This window comes from Python bivittatus, unplaced genomic scaffold (genome assembly GCF_059951505.1).
Source record: "Python bivittatus isolate LINGU-HERP-01145 unplaced genomic scaffold, Pbiv_v1 ctg000340_np1212, whole genome shotgun sequence".
Taxonomy (NCBI): domain Eukaryota; kingdom Metazoa; phylum Chordata; class Lepidosauria; order Squamata; family Pythonidae; genus Python; species Python bivittatus.
The window spans coordinates 21,851,279-21,869,538 of NW_028277056.1; the positions used below are offsets into that span (position 1 = coordinate 21,851,279).

The window sequence follows — 18,260 nt, forward strand, 5'->3', positions numbered from 1 at the left end:
TTATATGCTGTTTCAATTTACTGTGTATGCAAAGTAAATTTACATGATGGCAGTATAAGGATAAAAATTATAATATTCAGAATGCATGTGATGTATGCTTAAAATCTGCCCTCTTGTTTTCTACTGAAATCAAGTGTAATGCTCAAAGCATCTGTAAACCTCACATCGCTGTCCCTGGATTGTGCCTAACAACCTCTGTTCCAAATCCCACAACGTCTCAACAGGCATGTGCTTTGCAAATGAGGGAAGTGATCAAAGCTGGACAACTTCTAGGACTGAATGAGTGAGTCAGTAGATCAAGGAGCATGCTTTTAAATCAGTTCTGTTTTTTTCAGTAAAGGCATGTTATATTTAATTTAGCTCTTAACATAATGTGTATTAATGTAATGCCATCTCCTTCTTTGGATCCTTCTATAACTTAAACAGAACCATTGATGCACAAGACAGGGATTTGGCAAACTGGGAGTAATCGTGAGATTTGCAATAAACGTGTGTGTGTATAAAAAAGTATGATTGAAACTTAAGAAGCCTAACTATTCCTCCCTCCCCCTGCCCAATGCATATAGCCCAATGCATCTGGAACATGTTGGCTGTTAGGGAAGTGGAAAGCTGGATCTGGAAGTGAGTGGAGCATTTTGGAACAAGATATAACTAGCCTGAAGCACTCCATACTGCAGCACTCAGTTTCAGTTCACAATGGTACAATATCTACTTACAATTTTTTTTTGAGAAAATAATACTATTGATTGCTATGGGACCCCCAATTTGGTGTAGTGGCTGAGGCACCAGGCTAGAAACTGGGATACAGTGCATTCTAGTCCTGCCTTAAGCACAAAGCCAGCTGGGTGACTTTGGGCCAGTCACTCTCTCAGCCCTAGGAAGGCGGCAATGGCAAACCTTTTCCAAAAATGTTGCCAAGAAAACTGCATGGACTTGTCCAAGCAGTTGCCAGGAGTCAACCCTGACTCGAAGGCACAAATGCCATGTATTAATTACTATGGAGCTCAGCATCAAACAGTTTGGTGTGGTTTTAAATACACAGGATGTTGCTACAGAACAGGGTTGGGTCTCCTATCATTGCATAGTTGAGAAAAATCACAGTCTTACCATTCTCTTCCCAAATGGTGGAAGCACATGGAAAATGCTGGCTAAAAGAGGAAATAAAAAGAAAAATGGGTAATGTATCCATGCTGGGTTTTTTTACTCATTACCATGTCATTGCTTCCACCAAAGAAAGTAGCTTGCCAGCCCCAGAAACCCAAGATTTGCCTTCTTCCTCCTCTCCAGTATAGTTCTGTGGAGCTCTGCCACTATTATAAAACCTGACTTGCCAGGTAACTATCTACTCCTGCAGGCTATGCTACATCATGCTTTTAATATGAATATTGTTTTTATTTATACACTGTGCAAACTACACACTTGGTTTCCTATGTGTCCCAGTGAACTATTTTAATAATCTGCCTGATAGTAATAAGTTTCATTAAGAGGCAACAAACAGCATCTTGTAGATTGTCACAGTGTTAAGGAAGCTATTTAGGCTGATAGAGACAAACTGGATGGAGATATATTCTACCTTAGCAAGACAGAGCCATTCTTAACAGGTTGAGCAGATTAAATAGCCTTCCCGCAGTCTTCCTAATGTGATAGGCCAAAAGACCACTAGATGGCAGCCAAAACCTAGTTTCCTATATCTCTTTGCTGCCATCTAGTAGGCATCCAGAGATTTGCATGAATAATTTTATTTATTTTTTCCTACAAGTGCACACTGGTTGAAGTCATAATTCTTTTGATCCCATGTAACCTGGATGGGTGGGGAGAACTGTTGCCTTCCAGATGTTGCAGAACTGTAGTTCTCAGCAGCCCCAAATAGCCAAGCCAATGATGATGGTTGCCAGGAAAAATGGGTTAGCAACATAATCATAACCAGATATCTAACTTGTCAGGGTTTAATCGTCTTTCCCTTATTCTTTGGGAAATATTGGGAACTCAACTGTCAGAAATCACAAGTGCTGTCTAGCAATTTGGGAAGCACCTGTCCCAACACATCTCTAGGGCATTAGGTTGGGAAGCCGTATACTATCTCCTAGACATTGTCCTCTAACAGTAGTGCTCAACTGTGTGTGTGTGTGTGTGTGTGTGTATGTATGTATGTGTATGTGTGTGTGCGTGCATGTGTGTATGCATGCATATATGCATATATGCATGTATGTGTATGTGTGTGTGTGTATGTGTGTATGTATGTGTGTATGTATGTGTGTGTATGTGTGTGTATGTGTGTGTGTGTATGTATATGTATGTATGTATGTATATGTGTATATATATATATGTGTGTGTGTGTGTGTGTATATCTATCTATCTATCTATCTATCTATCTATCTATCTATCTATCTATCTATCTATCTATCTATCTATCTCACAAATAGGACTCAGAAATAGCCCAGGTGGGACACTTGGTAAGTCACTCAAAATATAATTATGTCTTGAAACTACTATAAATGATATAAAATTGTCTTATTTGGGAAAGAAGGACTTTTTGTTTTTATCATGGGCGGACTCAATTTCTTTGACCAAATGTTTGGTGGGATTTGATACAAAAGGTTGAAAACCACTGCTTCTGAGAATTTGATAATTGATAATTGAGCAGAACAGCAACCGAGGCTGAAATTTGAAGCAGAATTATTTAAAAATAACCAAGTCTAAAATGAATTGGACTTCTGAGGTCAGGCTAAAATCAAATGTTTGTGAATGAGGTATGATCACTTCCATATTGCTTTCTGTATGAATCTTGGATCCTTGCCTTCATCTTTTCTCCTCTAATGCTTTGCTCAGATCATTATTTATTTAGTCAAGCTCCAGAGTTTTTTAAAGGATTAAATAGTGAATTATTTAAAATATTTGTTAATATATGTGAAGCAGGTGTGGGTCTTCCGGGCTGTGTGGCCGTGGTCTTGAAGTCTTGTTTCCTAACGTTTCGCCAGCACCTGTGACCGGCATCTTCAGAGTGCAGGAGCACAGACAGTCTGTGCTCCTGCACTCTGTGCTGTGCTCCTGCACTCTGAAGATGCCGGTCACAGGTGCTGGCGAAACGTTAGGAAACAAGACTTCAAGACCACGGCCACACAGCCTGGAAGACCCACACCAGCCATCGTATGCCGGCCGTGAAAGCCTTCGACAATACATATGTGAAGCACTTTCCATTGTCTAAATCATTGTTTAAGGAATTGACTCACAACACAAGTTCCTGTCAATTTGTAGCATATACTGGTTGCTAAGCAAAATGAGGGGGTAAAATGATGGATAGAATGTAAGATGTGTGAAGAGTGACACGGTTTCTAGCTCAGCTTGTGCAAACAACTGTTGGAAATCTGGTATAAACAACATAACGGGATCCCTTTAGATCATGGTGCACCTCATTTTGGCTAAGTGCCAGTGGATTTTGGGATGTACATGACTATGCTGTGGATTAGTCACGGCCATTATTATACATGGGGAATCTATGCAGGACAGATTAAAAGACATGCAGACTAACAGACATTTGGGGACAGAACAATTTTAGTACAGATTTTGTTAATTTGAATGTTTTAAAATGGTGCATGTGTATGTATGTGTGTGTGTGTATCTATATCTATATATCTATATCTCGATCACTACCTTGAGGACTTGCAGAGTAGAAAGAATGTAAATCAAATCAATAAATAAAGTAACTGCTACTCCAAGCAGGTCAGAGGAGGGGGCTGGGATAGAGGAAAATGTGAAGCCATCTCAGTCTGTTCCATACTAGTGATTCATAGTGGGATCCAGCTTTTGCTATGGCAATACACTGTTCTTTCAGCATAGCAATAAGGAGACCTAACCCTCACTGCTATCCTGTTTGGCTAACCAAATGTGCTATTCATACAGTGCCTGGTCAATATTTTGAAACGCTGATACTTTTTCTACCTCCTTCTTAAAATGCAGCCCCTCTCCCATGCCTGTCATCTGAGCACACAGATTTACTAATGATGATCAAAGCCAGACTACCCTGTGAAAAAGGAATACAAGTTTTCATAATGTGCCATTGGTTTGTAGCCACTTCTGGAAAGATTAGATGGTGTTTTGTGGAACATAGAATAACAAGGTAAAATCACCAAAATCATGGGCCAAGAAAACTATGGCATCACCATCATGTGAACAAGGGTCACGTTGGGGCTGTTTGGGTCGTATATTAATTTCAAAAGGAAAAAAAGTGCTCTCATAGATGGGTTGCTTTTAAATGGGGATGAGAACTAGGATAATTAGCCTGTGAGTAGATGGTGTCTGAACCAGGGTTCAGACACCATCTACTCACAGGCTAATTATCCTACACACACTATCATGTGGACCATAAAATTGCTGAATTCTGAGGGTGCTTTATTCATCCAAACATGTAAGACCAGAGTAGACTTATGGAATTTTGAATATCAACCTCCATGAATTCAGCACTCCAACCAAGAAGTATATCCTATTCACTGAAGCTGAGCTATAGAGTTCTATTAGGTATTCCTGTAGTAAAGTATACTGCCCACACTGGTACTCCATATGTGGATTCCTTCCATGCAAGAGGAGATAGGGAGGACAAGTGTGGGATTTCTTCAATTTACTGGGTTTTTCTAAGAATATGAGCCAATTTATACAATAAAAAGTGTTACAGATAAAACTTAAACATACTCATAGTAGCAGGAAGCTCAACAAAGCCTTTATTATGTTAAAGAACTGAGATGCACCTGAAGGTTCAAGTAGGCTTGTCTCACCAGCTAGAGAAGAACATTATAAAGATAAAAGACAAAAATCCAAACCATGCACCACTGCAAAAGGAGATTTTTATTTTTCTCTTATCCTTCAGTTAATACCACAACACTGGATTTCATTGTATGGTATAATTTAAGACAGAAGGCACTGAAGATCCAACCCAATAATATAAATGACAGTAATAAGGAAAATAAAATAACACGTAAGCAAAAAAATAGGGCAAGGATAAGAGAATCCACTTGGTACCAGTTTCTATTAGTAGAGATGGTAATCAGTAGTACAAGATCCTAGCACACAGTCTATGGTACTCTTTGCCACTACATGAATATATGATCAGGGCAAAAGAAAAGAGATGGTGGTTTTGCCTGAGCATTCATTGCAATGGCCTAATTTCAAATGGAATGTGCTGAATACAGCACAATTGTGTTCTACATCAGCCTTTAGGGTAGCTTGCAATAAAATGTAATGCTTTGTTTACGAAGTTAAAACTAAAAAGTTATCACCCACCATTCACTTAAGGAAGGGAAAAGGGATAACGTGCCCTTGATTTATTATTGTACAAAAGTAGAGCTTAACCCTCCACTTTTGCATCTTGACTTTGCTAATGGTGGTACAACATGGATGTCATCACGCCAGCTTTATTTTACAGTGATACCCTCTTATCCACAGCCATATTTCCCTCTTCACAGTCCTGACTGCTGTGGCTGCTGGGTCCTGAAGTGTATCCCATCTTCAAGGAATTCCATGGTGGGATTCTTCATGGAGCTGGGCCATTTCATTACAGCAAATATGAAAGGCTACATATATAGTAGCAATAATCTAATAGAACCTGAAAAATCTTGCAGTAGTAGCACCTCCTTCTATTCATCACATCAACTGCTTTTGAAACAGAGGATTCCAAAAGCAACATGCAATAAAGCATCAGAGACAGTTAGAAAAAAAAGTCATGGAGATACGACATCCCTTATGCAACCCCAAGTGGTTCTTTGGACCCTGGTCTGTGTACAAATCAGAATTTCCACTGCAGATCTGGGCCGAATAAATTCACATCCTCGATGGATATTATTAAACACAGTAATATGGTATGGATCTAAAGTGTGAAAGCAAAAGGTTTTGTGTTGTACAGGACAGAAATAAAATCCAATTCGTTGTGTTTGGTTGTTTAAAAAATCAAAGTCTTACCACTTTCTTTAGAACAAAGAAGATAAAAAAGACATGCCATATTATTCCACATCAGATTCTTTCAAACATGGGAGTGAAGGGAGACAGAAAAAAAAGCATGCCCATATTAGGTAGATGTAAGGGTAAAATACATTCTCTGATAAATAATACTAGCATTATAATAGATCATTCAAAAAGCATTAACCATTATGAACTAGACTACTTTTTCAAGTAGGCCAAACTGACTCTTGCAGAGGAAATCTGGAATGATCTGAAAGCAAACGCTGAGTGCTTTACAAAAGGATGTCCCTTCTGTCCAAGTCCAGCTGAGATCTGCCTAGAGCAGTGTTTCTCAACCTTGGCACCTTGAAGAAGTGTGGACTTCAACTCCCAGAATTCCCCAGCCAGCCATTTGAGAAACACTGATCTAGAGGTTTGTCTTAGAATGTAAATGTGAATCTGTGTATAAAACAAACTAGCTGTCATCATCTCAGAGAAGATAAATAATTAAGTAAACTAACCCATACACAACACAGGTTGTTTCAGCATTTTAGGTGAAGGCATCTGGGCTCTTATCTGGAGACAACATAATGAGGGAAGAGAAAATACCGTTCTTTCTCCCAGCTATGCGGGTGGGGTTCTTTCTCCCCATTAGGCTTCCTGAAATTATAACATTGTCCTCCTAGGACTAGCTTTTCCCTTTTCTAAATTATTTCTCAGCTTTTGCATATAAGACACACAAGAGAGCTACAGTTAGCTGCAGTATAAAGTGTAAAAATGGTTTTTAGAAAAACAATTTTTTACATAGCAAAACATTCACTTTGGACAGCAATTATCAATGCGTGTTAATATTGCAGATCACTCAAATGTCACCTCCCAATTAATTTTTGTTACTGTTGTCAGCACTGTTATCACACCCACGTTATGTTTTATTGAAGGGTACAACCCCCTTTACACACTAAATATTCTAAGAAATAATCCAATTATTGCAGTTAATTAAAAAAGTAGGCTTTTGTCCTATTCAGTGAACACAGCAGGGTTGGAAAGAATTTCAAAGAAATTTTGTAGGGACTATGAATATTGAGATGCACATAAATTTTTGCTCCTTTGAAAGGGACTATGAAGTCTTCAGAAAGATACACCTTAACTAACTAGATCTCTGCCATCAAATTTCCTTAGTGAAAGAGGAAACTGGCAGGACCTAGATGATCACTTTCCAAGAACTGTAGCAGGCAATTAAAATTATATAGAAGTGGCAGATTTTCATAAAATATCAGTTCTTTGGAATAATTTATGTTGTATCTACTCTAATAATTGTGTCCAATTCATGATGGTCATTGAATACTCTGTACCTCCTAAATCAGAATGTGCCAATAGTTCAAGTTGGGTACGGTGCACCTTCCAATGTAACCAGGGCAAGTGCTGCCCCACTTCTAAGATTCCTGTGACAACACATCATAGGAGAGCAACTAGTCTTTGGCACAGATCTCTGCTTTCTCTTTCATTTACCACTTTACTTTCATTTGTCTTAAAAAAAATAAACATTCTAAATCTTATGGACATATATTTGATTCCGTGCTCTCCAATCTGATAAAGTTGACCCTAGCTTCCTTTAATATAAAATAGAACCATGTGGGATGGATGGTCTTACTATCAGATGGAATCACAGATGGTTGAACAATTGTATCCAATTCATGGTCCTTAATAGATCAAGTGGGGTACTTCAGAATTCTATCCTGGGCCCAGCGTTCTTCAACATTGTTATAAATGACTTAGGCAAGGCCATAGAAGGGACACTAAGCAAATTTGCAGATGACACAGAGCTGAGAGGAGAGATTGGTAACACATTAGAAGACCAGCTTAAGGTTCAATGAATCTTGATAGATTTCAACATTAGGCCCTTTCCAACAAAATTCTTCTCAATGGTCAGAAATGTAAGGTTCTGTAATTTAGTAGGAAAAATCAGATGCACAGGTACAATACAGGTGGCATTTGTCTCAGCAGTAGTACTTGTGAGAAGGATCTGGGTGTCCTGGTAGACCACAGATTAAGCAAGGGCCAGCAGTGCGCAGCAACTGCCAAAACAGCCAATGCAGCCTTGGGCTGTGTCAACAGAGGTATAATGTTGAGATCATGGAAATGACAGTTCTACTGTGTCCTGGCCTGATCAGATTACACCTAGAATAATGAGTCTGATTTTGGCTGCCACTGTACAGGGACTGGAAAGAATGCAGAGAAGAACAAGAGATGGTGAGGGGTTTGAAAACTAAATCCTATGAAGAACAATTAAAAGGACAGGGGATGTTTATTCTAAAGAAGAGACGGCTAAGGAGAGACACAACAATTTCCTATGCTAGGAGGGCTAACATAGGGAAGAGAGTGTATATTTATTCCTTGTAGTGCCAGAGGGTAGGATAAGAACCAACAGGTGGAAGCTTCACAAAGTGTGGTGGATTGCAGCAAAGAGCAAGGCTATCAGGAAGGAGGGGGTGCATTCCAGGAAGGGAAAGGAGACAAAAGACAACACAGTCCAGAAGTGCAGCATGGGAAACATAAGAGGTTCAGGATTGCCACTTCCTAGAATCTCCCAGGGTATATCCACTAGTTGCAGTAGTATAGATTTAGTCTGGCAAGATTCTGTCTACATGGTGAAAGCAAATAAAGGAACTGAACTCAACTGGAGTGTTTCACCGTTGTTCCTGGGCTGGGCCTGACATCAAGAGAGATCCAAATTTGAAATAAGGAAGAATTTCCTGACTGTGACAACTAATAAGCAGTGGAACAATCTGCCTTCTGGAGTTGTGGGTGCTCCATCTTTAGAGGTTTTCAAAGAAGGGATGGTCAGTCATTTGTCTGGAACGGTCTGAGGATTCCTGCTCCTAGTTGGACTAGAAGACCTCCAAGGTCCCTTCCTACCCTATGATTTTATGAATCTTGAAAGTCAGGGAATGGGTGAGCCATACTTCTTGTGGCAAGAAACTCCAGTGTACTCCATGCCTTCTCCAATGATGATACAAAATACACAATGCAGACATAATGGAAGAATAAATTATGCAAAATAGAAAATGCAGACATAATGGAAAGTTCTCATAATTTATTCAGATTACAGGATTTGGAATTATCACAAAGGATACCTGCCTGTAGCATAGCACACAATATGCACATAGAATGTGCACTGCTCTGCATTTGATGCAGCTTTCACAGGTTGGTGATGCATCAGTGCATGCCTTATATAATAATACTGATGCAGTTTCAGCCTTGGGGTAGCTATTTATGCTACAAGGGAGTCACATGGACGGTGTACTTACAAGCTACACTGCCATGCTTCATCATGAAACATGGGAATGCTGATTACATGTAGCCAGGGACAAATTGCTACATTATAGTTATGATGCCATAAATACTTTTGTTGGATAATGGCTAATAACCATGTTCTTTCTTTCTGCCACCCCTGCCCTCCAGTGCATTTCATGATGGAATTAGTATGTCGACTTTATACATAATAGGGCAATATGTCCTTCTTATGGGTTAAGACTGTTATACTGTATGGGGCAGGTGCTACGTGGAACTGTTTCCTGCAGTTTCTATGTGGCAGCCATAACACAAGGAATTGCTCAGGCTCTTGATAGAAACGAGAATAGCAAAATGTAAGAAAAATGCGTAGAAGTTAATCTACTAAATGTTAACATGGCCACCCACTTTAACAATTAAAACAGATGGTTCCTGGTGTATCTTCTGTGAGCAAAGCTGAAACCAAAGTAGAAAGCACCTTACAGAATAACCGTCTCTTACTGTAGAAGGCCTTACATATCATTTGTTGCTAACCTGCTTAAGGTTATACATTTGCATCAGTATCTAGCAATGCAGAGATCAGCCTATCAGGTACCTAACATGCCAGCATGTTAGCACCCTGGCTAGGTGCAACCCCGCCCCCACTACAATTGCTTGAGTAAGTTGACTTCTGTAAGCCAACCAAGAAGCTGAAGTCTATGCACATGGATACCACAGTGACACAGCGGTGGTAAATAAACACAATTTGACAGAAATGGCTATTTTAGGATGGAAAGAACAACACAGTGTGGTTAAAAATCTTCCTTTCCCACCCACCCCTTGTTCACACACCCTTCTCAGATATGAAGGTAGCAATTTTTGGCCCAGCTTATTACCAGCTGCATTAGTAGAAAAGGGAAAAAAGAAAAACACAGCTTTGCTTGAAAAATTTGAGCCAGCCATTTCCAAAAAAAAAAAAAAGAAAAGCTGTTTGAACCAACGTATATATTCTTTGCATGCTATACAAGACTTCCTGGCCAGCAGATAACCGTCAGTGTTACTTTGTTCCTCTGTTCCTTCAACATAGGAACCAGCGCTGAATGGCTCATACCCATGGTTGAAAGTCCATTGACAGCAACAATCATATCACCACATCTGAGGAGAGAAACGAGTGAGGATTAGTAAGTTGCACAACCCACATAATGCAGGAAATGACCTTTCTGAGCATGAATGACCAATCCATAGATGACTCTGTCTAGGTATGATGGCAAACCAGTCTTGACACTATGTTTTAGTTGTAAAGGGTGTTATTAACTGACTGGTACAGTGGTACCTCGAGTTACGAACGCCTCTGCTTACGAATTTTTCGTGTTACGACCAGCTCCAGCCCCAAAAATTTACCTCGTGTTGCGAACCACCTCAAGTTACGAACTGGACCCGCGGCCATTTTCCGCCCCTGACACGTGGTCCGCGGCCATTTTCTGCCCGACACGTGGTCCGCGGCCATTTTTCCGCCCGACACGTGGTCCGCAGCCATTTTTCCGCCTGACACGTGGTCCGCGGCCATTTTTCCGCCCGACACGTGGTCCGCGGCCATTTTTCCGCCTGACACGTGGTCCGCGGCCATTTTTCCGCCCGACACGTGGTCCGCGGCCATTTTTCCGCCCCTGACACGTGGTTCGCGGCCATTTTTCCGCCCCTGACACGTGGTTTGCGGCCAGTTTTCCACCCCTGACACGTGGTCTGCGGCCATTTTTCTGCCTGACACGTGGTCCGCGGCCAGTTTTCCGCCCCTGACACATGGTCCGCGGCCATTTTTCCGCCCCTGACTCTCCCTCCAAGCAATAGCCGCCTCCCTGTCCTGTTAATCCCAGAACGGATTAACGGTAATTACATTGAACCTTATGGGAAAATTTGCCTCGTGTTGCGACCAATTCGAGTTGCAACCAGAGTCACGGAACGGATTAAATTCGTAACTCGAGGTTCCACTGTATATACTTGGAAAAAGATTCATTCTAAAGAAGAGAACATCCTTTTTTTTTTTTTAATTAAATACACATTCTGTAGCAAGCGTAATCTCTCACTACCTCTATACCCCTGCTGCAGAAGCGTACGCCTCTTTTATGATGGTGCTTGCAATTCAGACTGAAAAAGTAACAATTGCATTAAAATGATTTAATTTGAGAACACAATCTATAACTGACTGATTTACTGAATGGCATAACTCTATGGAATATATCTGGAAAGACAGAAAAGTGAAAACATTCAGCTTAGCATTTAGGAGAATTGTGGGGAGAAAAAGAGGAAAGTATGCAAAATGGGTGATTCAGTGGGCAATGGATTCTTGGTTTGTGGCAGATTTTAGGATTTTACTTTCTTCCTTTCTTCTGCTTTTTTGTGCTATTTTCCCACTCAGCTGCAATAGAACTCTCACATTAAAGGCTGTCTTCTCTTCAGAACATCTTGAGAATGTCAACCCTCCCCAACTAGTGTCTTCCAAATGCCTCTGATTTCAACACCCATTATGTCCAGCCAGAAAAACCTCTGGAGATTAGAAGAGCTGATGTTCAACACATTTGATGGACACCAAGTTGGGAAGGTGACCCAGACTCTCCTGGGGAAGGTGGAGTCAGAGGTTCACCAGCAAGGCTGCTGTGAGGAATATACTAGGTATCTGTTAGATAAAGCATCTGCTAAAAGTTGGACTCTTACCTTGAGGCAGGTCCCATGGAGGTAACTGAGACTCAGTCTGGCTTGGTTATCTGGGAGGAATTTCATCCTGTTAGTCCTTAGGAACTAACAGCGTTCTTAGAACTGTAAGTTTGGTCACCTGTATATTGACTCCTGTCCCTCCTGGTTAGCCAAAGCTTCCCAGGGGGTGACATCAGTTAGGACCTGGTGGTGGTGGTGATGAGGGGCTGGTCCTGCCAGTTCTGAAAGAGGCAGTGGTTTGCCTTCTCCTAAAGAAGCCATTGCTGAACCCAACCATGGTAGACAACTTCTGTCCTGTCTCCAACCTTCCCCTTTTAGGGAACATTGTTGAAAAGGTTGTTGTATGGCAGCTTTAGAAACTCTGGAGGAAGTAGATTATTTGGACCCCTTTCAGTCTGCTCATAGTCACCTCCAAGTAGATTATTGCAATGTGCTCTACATGGGGCTGCCCTTGAAGAGCATATAGAAGCTGCAGCTGGTACAGAATGTAGTGGCATGGGCAGTTCTGAATGTGCCTCAGTGTGTGCGTGTTACAATTTTGTTCACAAGCTGCACTGGCTTCCAGTATGCTTCCAGATGCAATTCAAGGTGATGGTTGTCACCTATAAAGCCCTTCATAGCACAGAGCCAGGTTATTTGCAGGACTGCCTCTCACCAGTTGTTTCTTCCTGTCCCATTTGATCCAACAGGAGAGCATGCTGCAGTCCTGTCAGTTGAAGAATGTTATCTTGTAGGACCCAGGAAATGGGCCCTTTCTATTGCTGTGTCTGCCCTTTGGAACACCGTTCTCCCCAAGATTAGATTGGCCCTGACTCTGCCAGCTTTTTGGAAGGTTCTCATGACATGGGTATGTTTGTGGGCACAAGGGTCAGATAGTTAGAGCATGTGATATAGTAGCTATCTGTCTAGCTTATTTGGCTCTTTGGCTGTGTTTATGCTTTATATTAACTGGTTTGTATGTTTTCCAATATTGTAAGCCATCCAGAGGGTTACTTTGAGATGGGCAGCTATATAAATTGGAGAAATAAATACAAAAAAATACATGTTGCAATGTGGTATAGTTTCACAGTATTTGTGTGGAACACAAAATGATGCCCCACTGACATGGGACATTTGGGAGTGAGAAATGGTGGCTCCAACAGATGGACATGAAAGAATTTCCTATGACAATGGTGGACTAGGATTTTTAAAAGACATCTGCCTCTACACTATATTGAACTTAGAGGTAAATTTTAACTGTTCCCAAAATAGTTGAAACCATATCCCCCAAGACTTGCGGTCTAAAAATTGGATACGGGCATTTTTCATAGAATTATAGAATTGAACAGGGCCATTTAAGCCTTTGCAAGTTGGATGGACTCAGTTGCAGTGGTGATGGGTACACTGTTGGATGACCTGAAGGACCAGATTAGGGACAGATCATCATGGAGAAAATCTATGTGGTCACTAAGAGGCGACAATGACTTGATGGCACATAATCAATCAATCAATCAATCAATCAATCAATCAATCATTTTAAGCCATTAAATCAGACTCCCGGATGAGTGCAGGGTCTGCACTTTACAAAGAACTACTTTTAACACACAAAGCGCACATATTTTGTATTGTCTTGAGAATGAATCTGCAGTATCAGCTGCAGGCCCTGGTGACTCCCTTCCCTTGTTAAAGTTCAGGATAAAAAGCAGAAAGGAACCTTACTTGAGTCTTCCATCAAAATATGCTGGTGTTCCTAGAACAATTGTTTTAATGAAGAAAGGCTGGTTTGTATGATTTTCCTCGTAGCCACCAACAATGCTAAACCCCCAGCTTGCTAGATTGCTCCTTCGTAGCACAACATCATGGCAGCTATGCAGGCAGCTGTGAAAGAGTGAGGAGGAGTCGTAACACCGATTAAGCAAATCTGTTAGACCTCTAACAAGCCTACAAGAACACTCTTTCACACTTGGCTGTATATAATGTATTAATGATTTTTTAAAAAACCAAACAATAATTATTCAGTAAGATGCATTTCCAAAAATAAACTCTGCTTTCCCCTAAGTCTGGCACACCCATTAAATATCCGTGCAAAATATTAAGTCAACTGACCTTCTCATACCCAAACATGGGTCAATATTCTACGAGATCAAGAATGTTATCACTTAGATAGTAACTAGCCTTTGGAAGACCTTGGGAAAACTAACCTGAGGTCTTGAAGGGGGCAGATACATTTTAAACATAAAATGGCAAGTAATAAATATATGACAAATCACTTTTACAGCTCCTTTAAAAATGGACCTACTTTAACAGCCTGCTTCTTTGTTTTGTTGGGTTGGGTTTCCATAAGAAGCTATAGCTTAATCCTGATATTCTGAGAAAAATGTTAAGGAAAGTACTGTTCCACACATCACTCACATTTATAGAAACCTCATTAAAAATTATAATAATGCCTTCTGTTTTTAACACATTATACTAGAACAGCATGCAGAGGACTTGCAAAGAGCTTCCTAAAGGTTGATAGAAGACAGCTTGATTCTTCAAATCTGCTCAGAAAAAAATGCAGAATCTACAGTGAACAAGAGGATAAAATGTTAATCATACCTTGGAAGTCCTAACCACATAACCCAAGATGGTGACCAGCTAGCATCATATTCATTCTCGCTGATGGTGTTCGGCTGCTCGTCATTTGCCTGGGGCTGCTCTTCAGCAATCTGGACCTCTAGAGCTTTCAGAGCAACAACCGAGGAAGCAGCGCTGGCTTTGAGCATAGCTACAGCCTCACTGTGACTCAGATTGGTCAGATCAATGCCGTTAATATTCATCAACACATCACCTGGGTAAAAAACAAACAAGAGACCCTGTTGAGGTGATCTTCTTGTGCAAATGTATACCACTAAGTTGCTACTTTTTGTGCCTATCTGACAACAGGATGTTACCTATGTACCGGTAGGGGCAGGGGGCAGATAGTAGCTTACATTATGCTTGGCAGAACTGTAGTGTCTGTTATTTCTGGGCTTCCATGTCAGCAGCTCTTGTGAATCAGCATTTTCCAATCAGTCTAGCATGCTGTATAGCTATAGGGAAGGGACAGACCTCCTTCCCTTGATAATTGGGGCAGGAAGAGGTTTTTAAAGCATTTGTTTCTACTTAGGGGTGGGAGGCAAGGGGGCAAGTTAATATTGGTTCTTAGCTGATCCAGTTCTAAGTATTAGAAATCTGCCATTGTTTATGTCATGTAATGGTGGCCCAAACTGGTTAGCTGCTGAGACAGGGTTCCAATTACTTCACAAGATGCAAAGCAAGTATGCTTACACTGCAGTGCTGGTTGTTTTGTGATATACAGAGGATTCATCTCTATTCATGAATAGTTCTTGCTCTTTATCAGTGGGGAACAGGTTCACACTGTTCAATACTGGTTTTTTAGGGAGTTACCTTTAAAAGGAAGAAGGCTTACAGGTAGTCCTCACTTAATGACCATTCATTCAGTGACCATTCAAAGTTATGGCGGCACTGAACAAATGGAAGTGGTTGGCTGGGGAATTCTGGGAGCTGAAGTCTACACATGTTCATGTTGTCAAGGCTGAGTAACACTGCTCTAAGGTCATGCAACAATCCAGATTCAAAGGGGAAAAGATGACTGGGATTGTGTGCAGGCACACAGGTAACACCTGTGGGAACTCCTTAAAGTAGTACATCAGCTAAAGAAAGATAAACCGATTTTTGCCCACCTGTGCTTTACCTCATATGTAAAAGGGACATATTTGTAATACTGTGACTTTTCTTGCATAGAAATCACTGTAAAGCATTATATTTAAGGGCACATCCCAGTGAAAGTGAATAGACTGGGAAGGGTATGCAAAACATATGGAGCTTAGGCATCCATTTTAATCAGGCTTATTTATATAGTTATTTATTTCATTTATATGGCTGCCCATCTCTAATACATGATTCTGGGTAGCTAAAAATACAGTATAACGAAATTATACTCTGTGTGTGTGTGTGTGTGTGTGTGTGTGTGTGTGTGTATTAGTTAAGAAAAACCCAACCACCAACAATTAACAATGTTGCCCAAGAGAAGACTTCCCACCAACACACTGTCTCAATACTGCCTTCTGCTTTCACCTCTTTTGATCCTGCCATCTCTTGCCAGACATCCATGAGGTTGTACACTTGTAACAAATATTGGCAATTCCCCGCTTTTGCTGCCTCGACCTCCTGCTACTGTCATGCCAAGGGATTCATGGGGCTCCTTCTTCACTGTGATGTGCTTCTCTTGACAAGTCACACATTGTGAGAGGTCCTACAAAAAAAGGTAGGAATTCAGGGATACACTCAACTTAGGTTAGGTCTGAAAGAGGGATGTCCAAATTATTTGCACGTACAGACTCTGATGGGGAACAAATAGTAATGCAGAGTTTGCCAGCATCCATGGATTGGAGCTCAACAATTTTTAATATTTAAATATGCTTACAGAAAAGCATACATTATGGGAGATTGCATTTTAAAGTATATTTCATAGAATATTTCATATCTAAAGGCATACATTAAGGATAATTGTTTTCAAAACAGCATATATTAGAGTTAGTTGGCTGTACAACTGACAGTAGGGAAAGTACAGGTCGTCCTCGACTTATGATCACAAAATTTGTTCTTAAGCAGTGCACTCTTTAAGTGAGGCATCACATGACCGTGACCGATTTTACAGCCTTTTTTACTGTGGTCATTAAGCGAATCATCATGGTTGTTAAGTGAGACATCATGTGACTGTGACTTGCAACCTTCCCTGCCGGCTTTCCCATTGATTTTGCTTGTTGGGAGCTGGCTGGGAAGGTCACAAATGGCAATCACTTGACTGCAGGATGCTCCAACCGTTGAAAATGCGCGACGGTTGCTAAGTGCCCAAATAACGATCATGTGACTGTGGGGACACCGTGACAGTTGTAAGTTCAAGGACTGGTCATAAGTCACTTTTTTCAGTGCTGTTGTAACTTTGAACAGTCACTAAACAAATGGTCTGAAGTCGAGGACTGCCTGTATATCAATGCAAGTGGATTTCTTTAAAAAATGTTTTACAAGTAAATTAACGCCACAGTGATACTGACATGGATACGTTTTAGACAGATTTCTCATTTAAAAGCCTCATCTAGTGTTTTAAACGACACTGTCATTTTCTCCCCAAAAGATTCAGGAACTTAAGTGGCTCCCTGAACTTTCTTATAAATACAAAATATTGATACTCTCCCTGATCAACCTCTAAGATCTAAGATTCTTCTTTTTACCTGACTGGATTGTGTAACAATACAATATATCCTAATTTTTGGCGGGGAGGAGATGTGTATGTGCTTTGGGGGGGGGCTTAGGCTCATATCTTTTTGGATTTGAATGCACATTTTCAAGTTGAGGCAGCTGCTGAAATTGTACAATGAGAAGTGGCACACTCCAGTCTATTCTGCTGGGATATTTTCAGTGCATGCCTGTTTTTAGAGGACAATATTAATCATAAAGATTAACAGATGCCTGTGGGAATAGCTACGCTATCCAGTAGAGGGTGCATTTTTCCAACTTCCTGGGCACCTAATGACACAGTATGTCTAATCTTACTAAAAATGTATGGACATTGTCATTCTTTCAGCGATCAACATTGTAGAGGTAATTCTAACAATTTTCTCTGTTATTATTATTATTTTTCAATTTCCCAGTCCTGGGTTCATCCCATTTTAGTGTACAATTTTTAAAAGAGTACACATAAAAAGTTGTCCATGTCTTAGTATGCATTTCCCCTTAATATACATATTTTGTATATAATTTTGTTTAATACCTGCATTTTTTAAAAAAACCAAATCCCCTAATACATTATTTTTTTATACATTATTTTCATTAATATATTAAGTTTTGTGTGGACATTCCCCTCATATATGCATTTTGGTACCTAGTTTTTAACTGGAAAACTGTATTCACAAATTTTAGAAAAAAATGAACACGGAAGAATAACTGTATTTCAATTCATTTATTGGTTTGGGAAATGCAGACTAGGTAAATTTACATTAGAATATAAACTGAAATAATTTCTGGTCCATCCCCAAACTTACCTTATGTGGGCTTGGCCTGTTGCTATGATACAGCTGATAGGATTGATGATGACTGATGGGATGTGTTCCTCCATCTCTGAGAATGCTCACAATTTGGGACTTGGTAGGCCTAGAAATGGTTAGGCTCACCCTCTCACCACTGGCCTGCAGATGCACATGAAAAATGAATGGAGGATTGGGGTATAAACACCATTATGCTTCCACACCGGCTACCTCTGACAACAAAGAATAGTCAAAATATTCTGCTAGCCATGAAACAGCCATGCAGAGTATACTGTACATATG

General features: G+C 40.4%; 1 protein-coding gene across 1 annotated transcript in view; it reads right to left on the bottom strand.

Moving 5' to 3' along the window:
- Positions 1 to 4,703: 4,703 nt before the first annotated feature.
- The window catches only part of LNX2 (ligand of numb-protein X 2), a 77,562-nt gene continuing 64,005 nt past the window's right edge, over positions 4,704 to 18,260 (bottom strand). The window contains exons 6-10 of the mRNA XM_007436281.4: positions 17,976 to 18,119; positions 16,009 to 16,186; positions 14,488 to 14,719; positions 13,609 to 13,767; positions 4,704 to 10,353 (exon numbers count right to left, since the gene is read on the bottom strand). Coding sequence (XP_007436343.1) covers positions 10,218 to 10,353; positions 13,609 to 13,767; positions 14,488 to 14,719; positions 16,009 to 16,186; positions 17,976 to 18,119 — 849 coding nt within the window. The 3' untranslated portion in view covers positions 4,704 to 10,217. The remainder of the gene's footprint in view (positions 10,354 to 13,608; positions 13,768 to 14,487; positions 14,720 to 16,008; positions 16,187 to 17,975; positions 18,120 to 18,260) is intronic.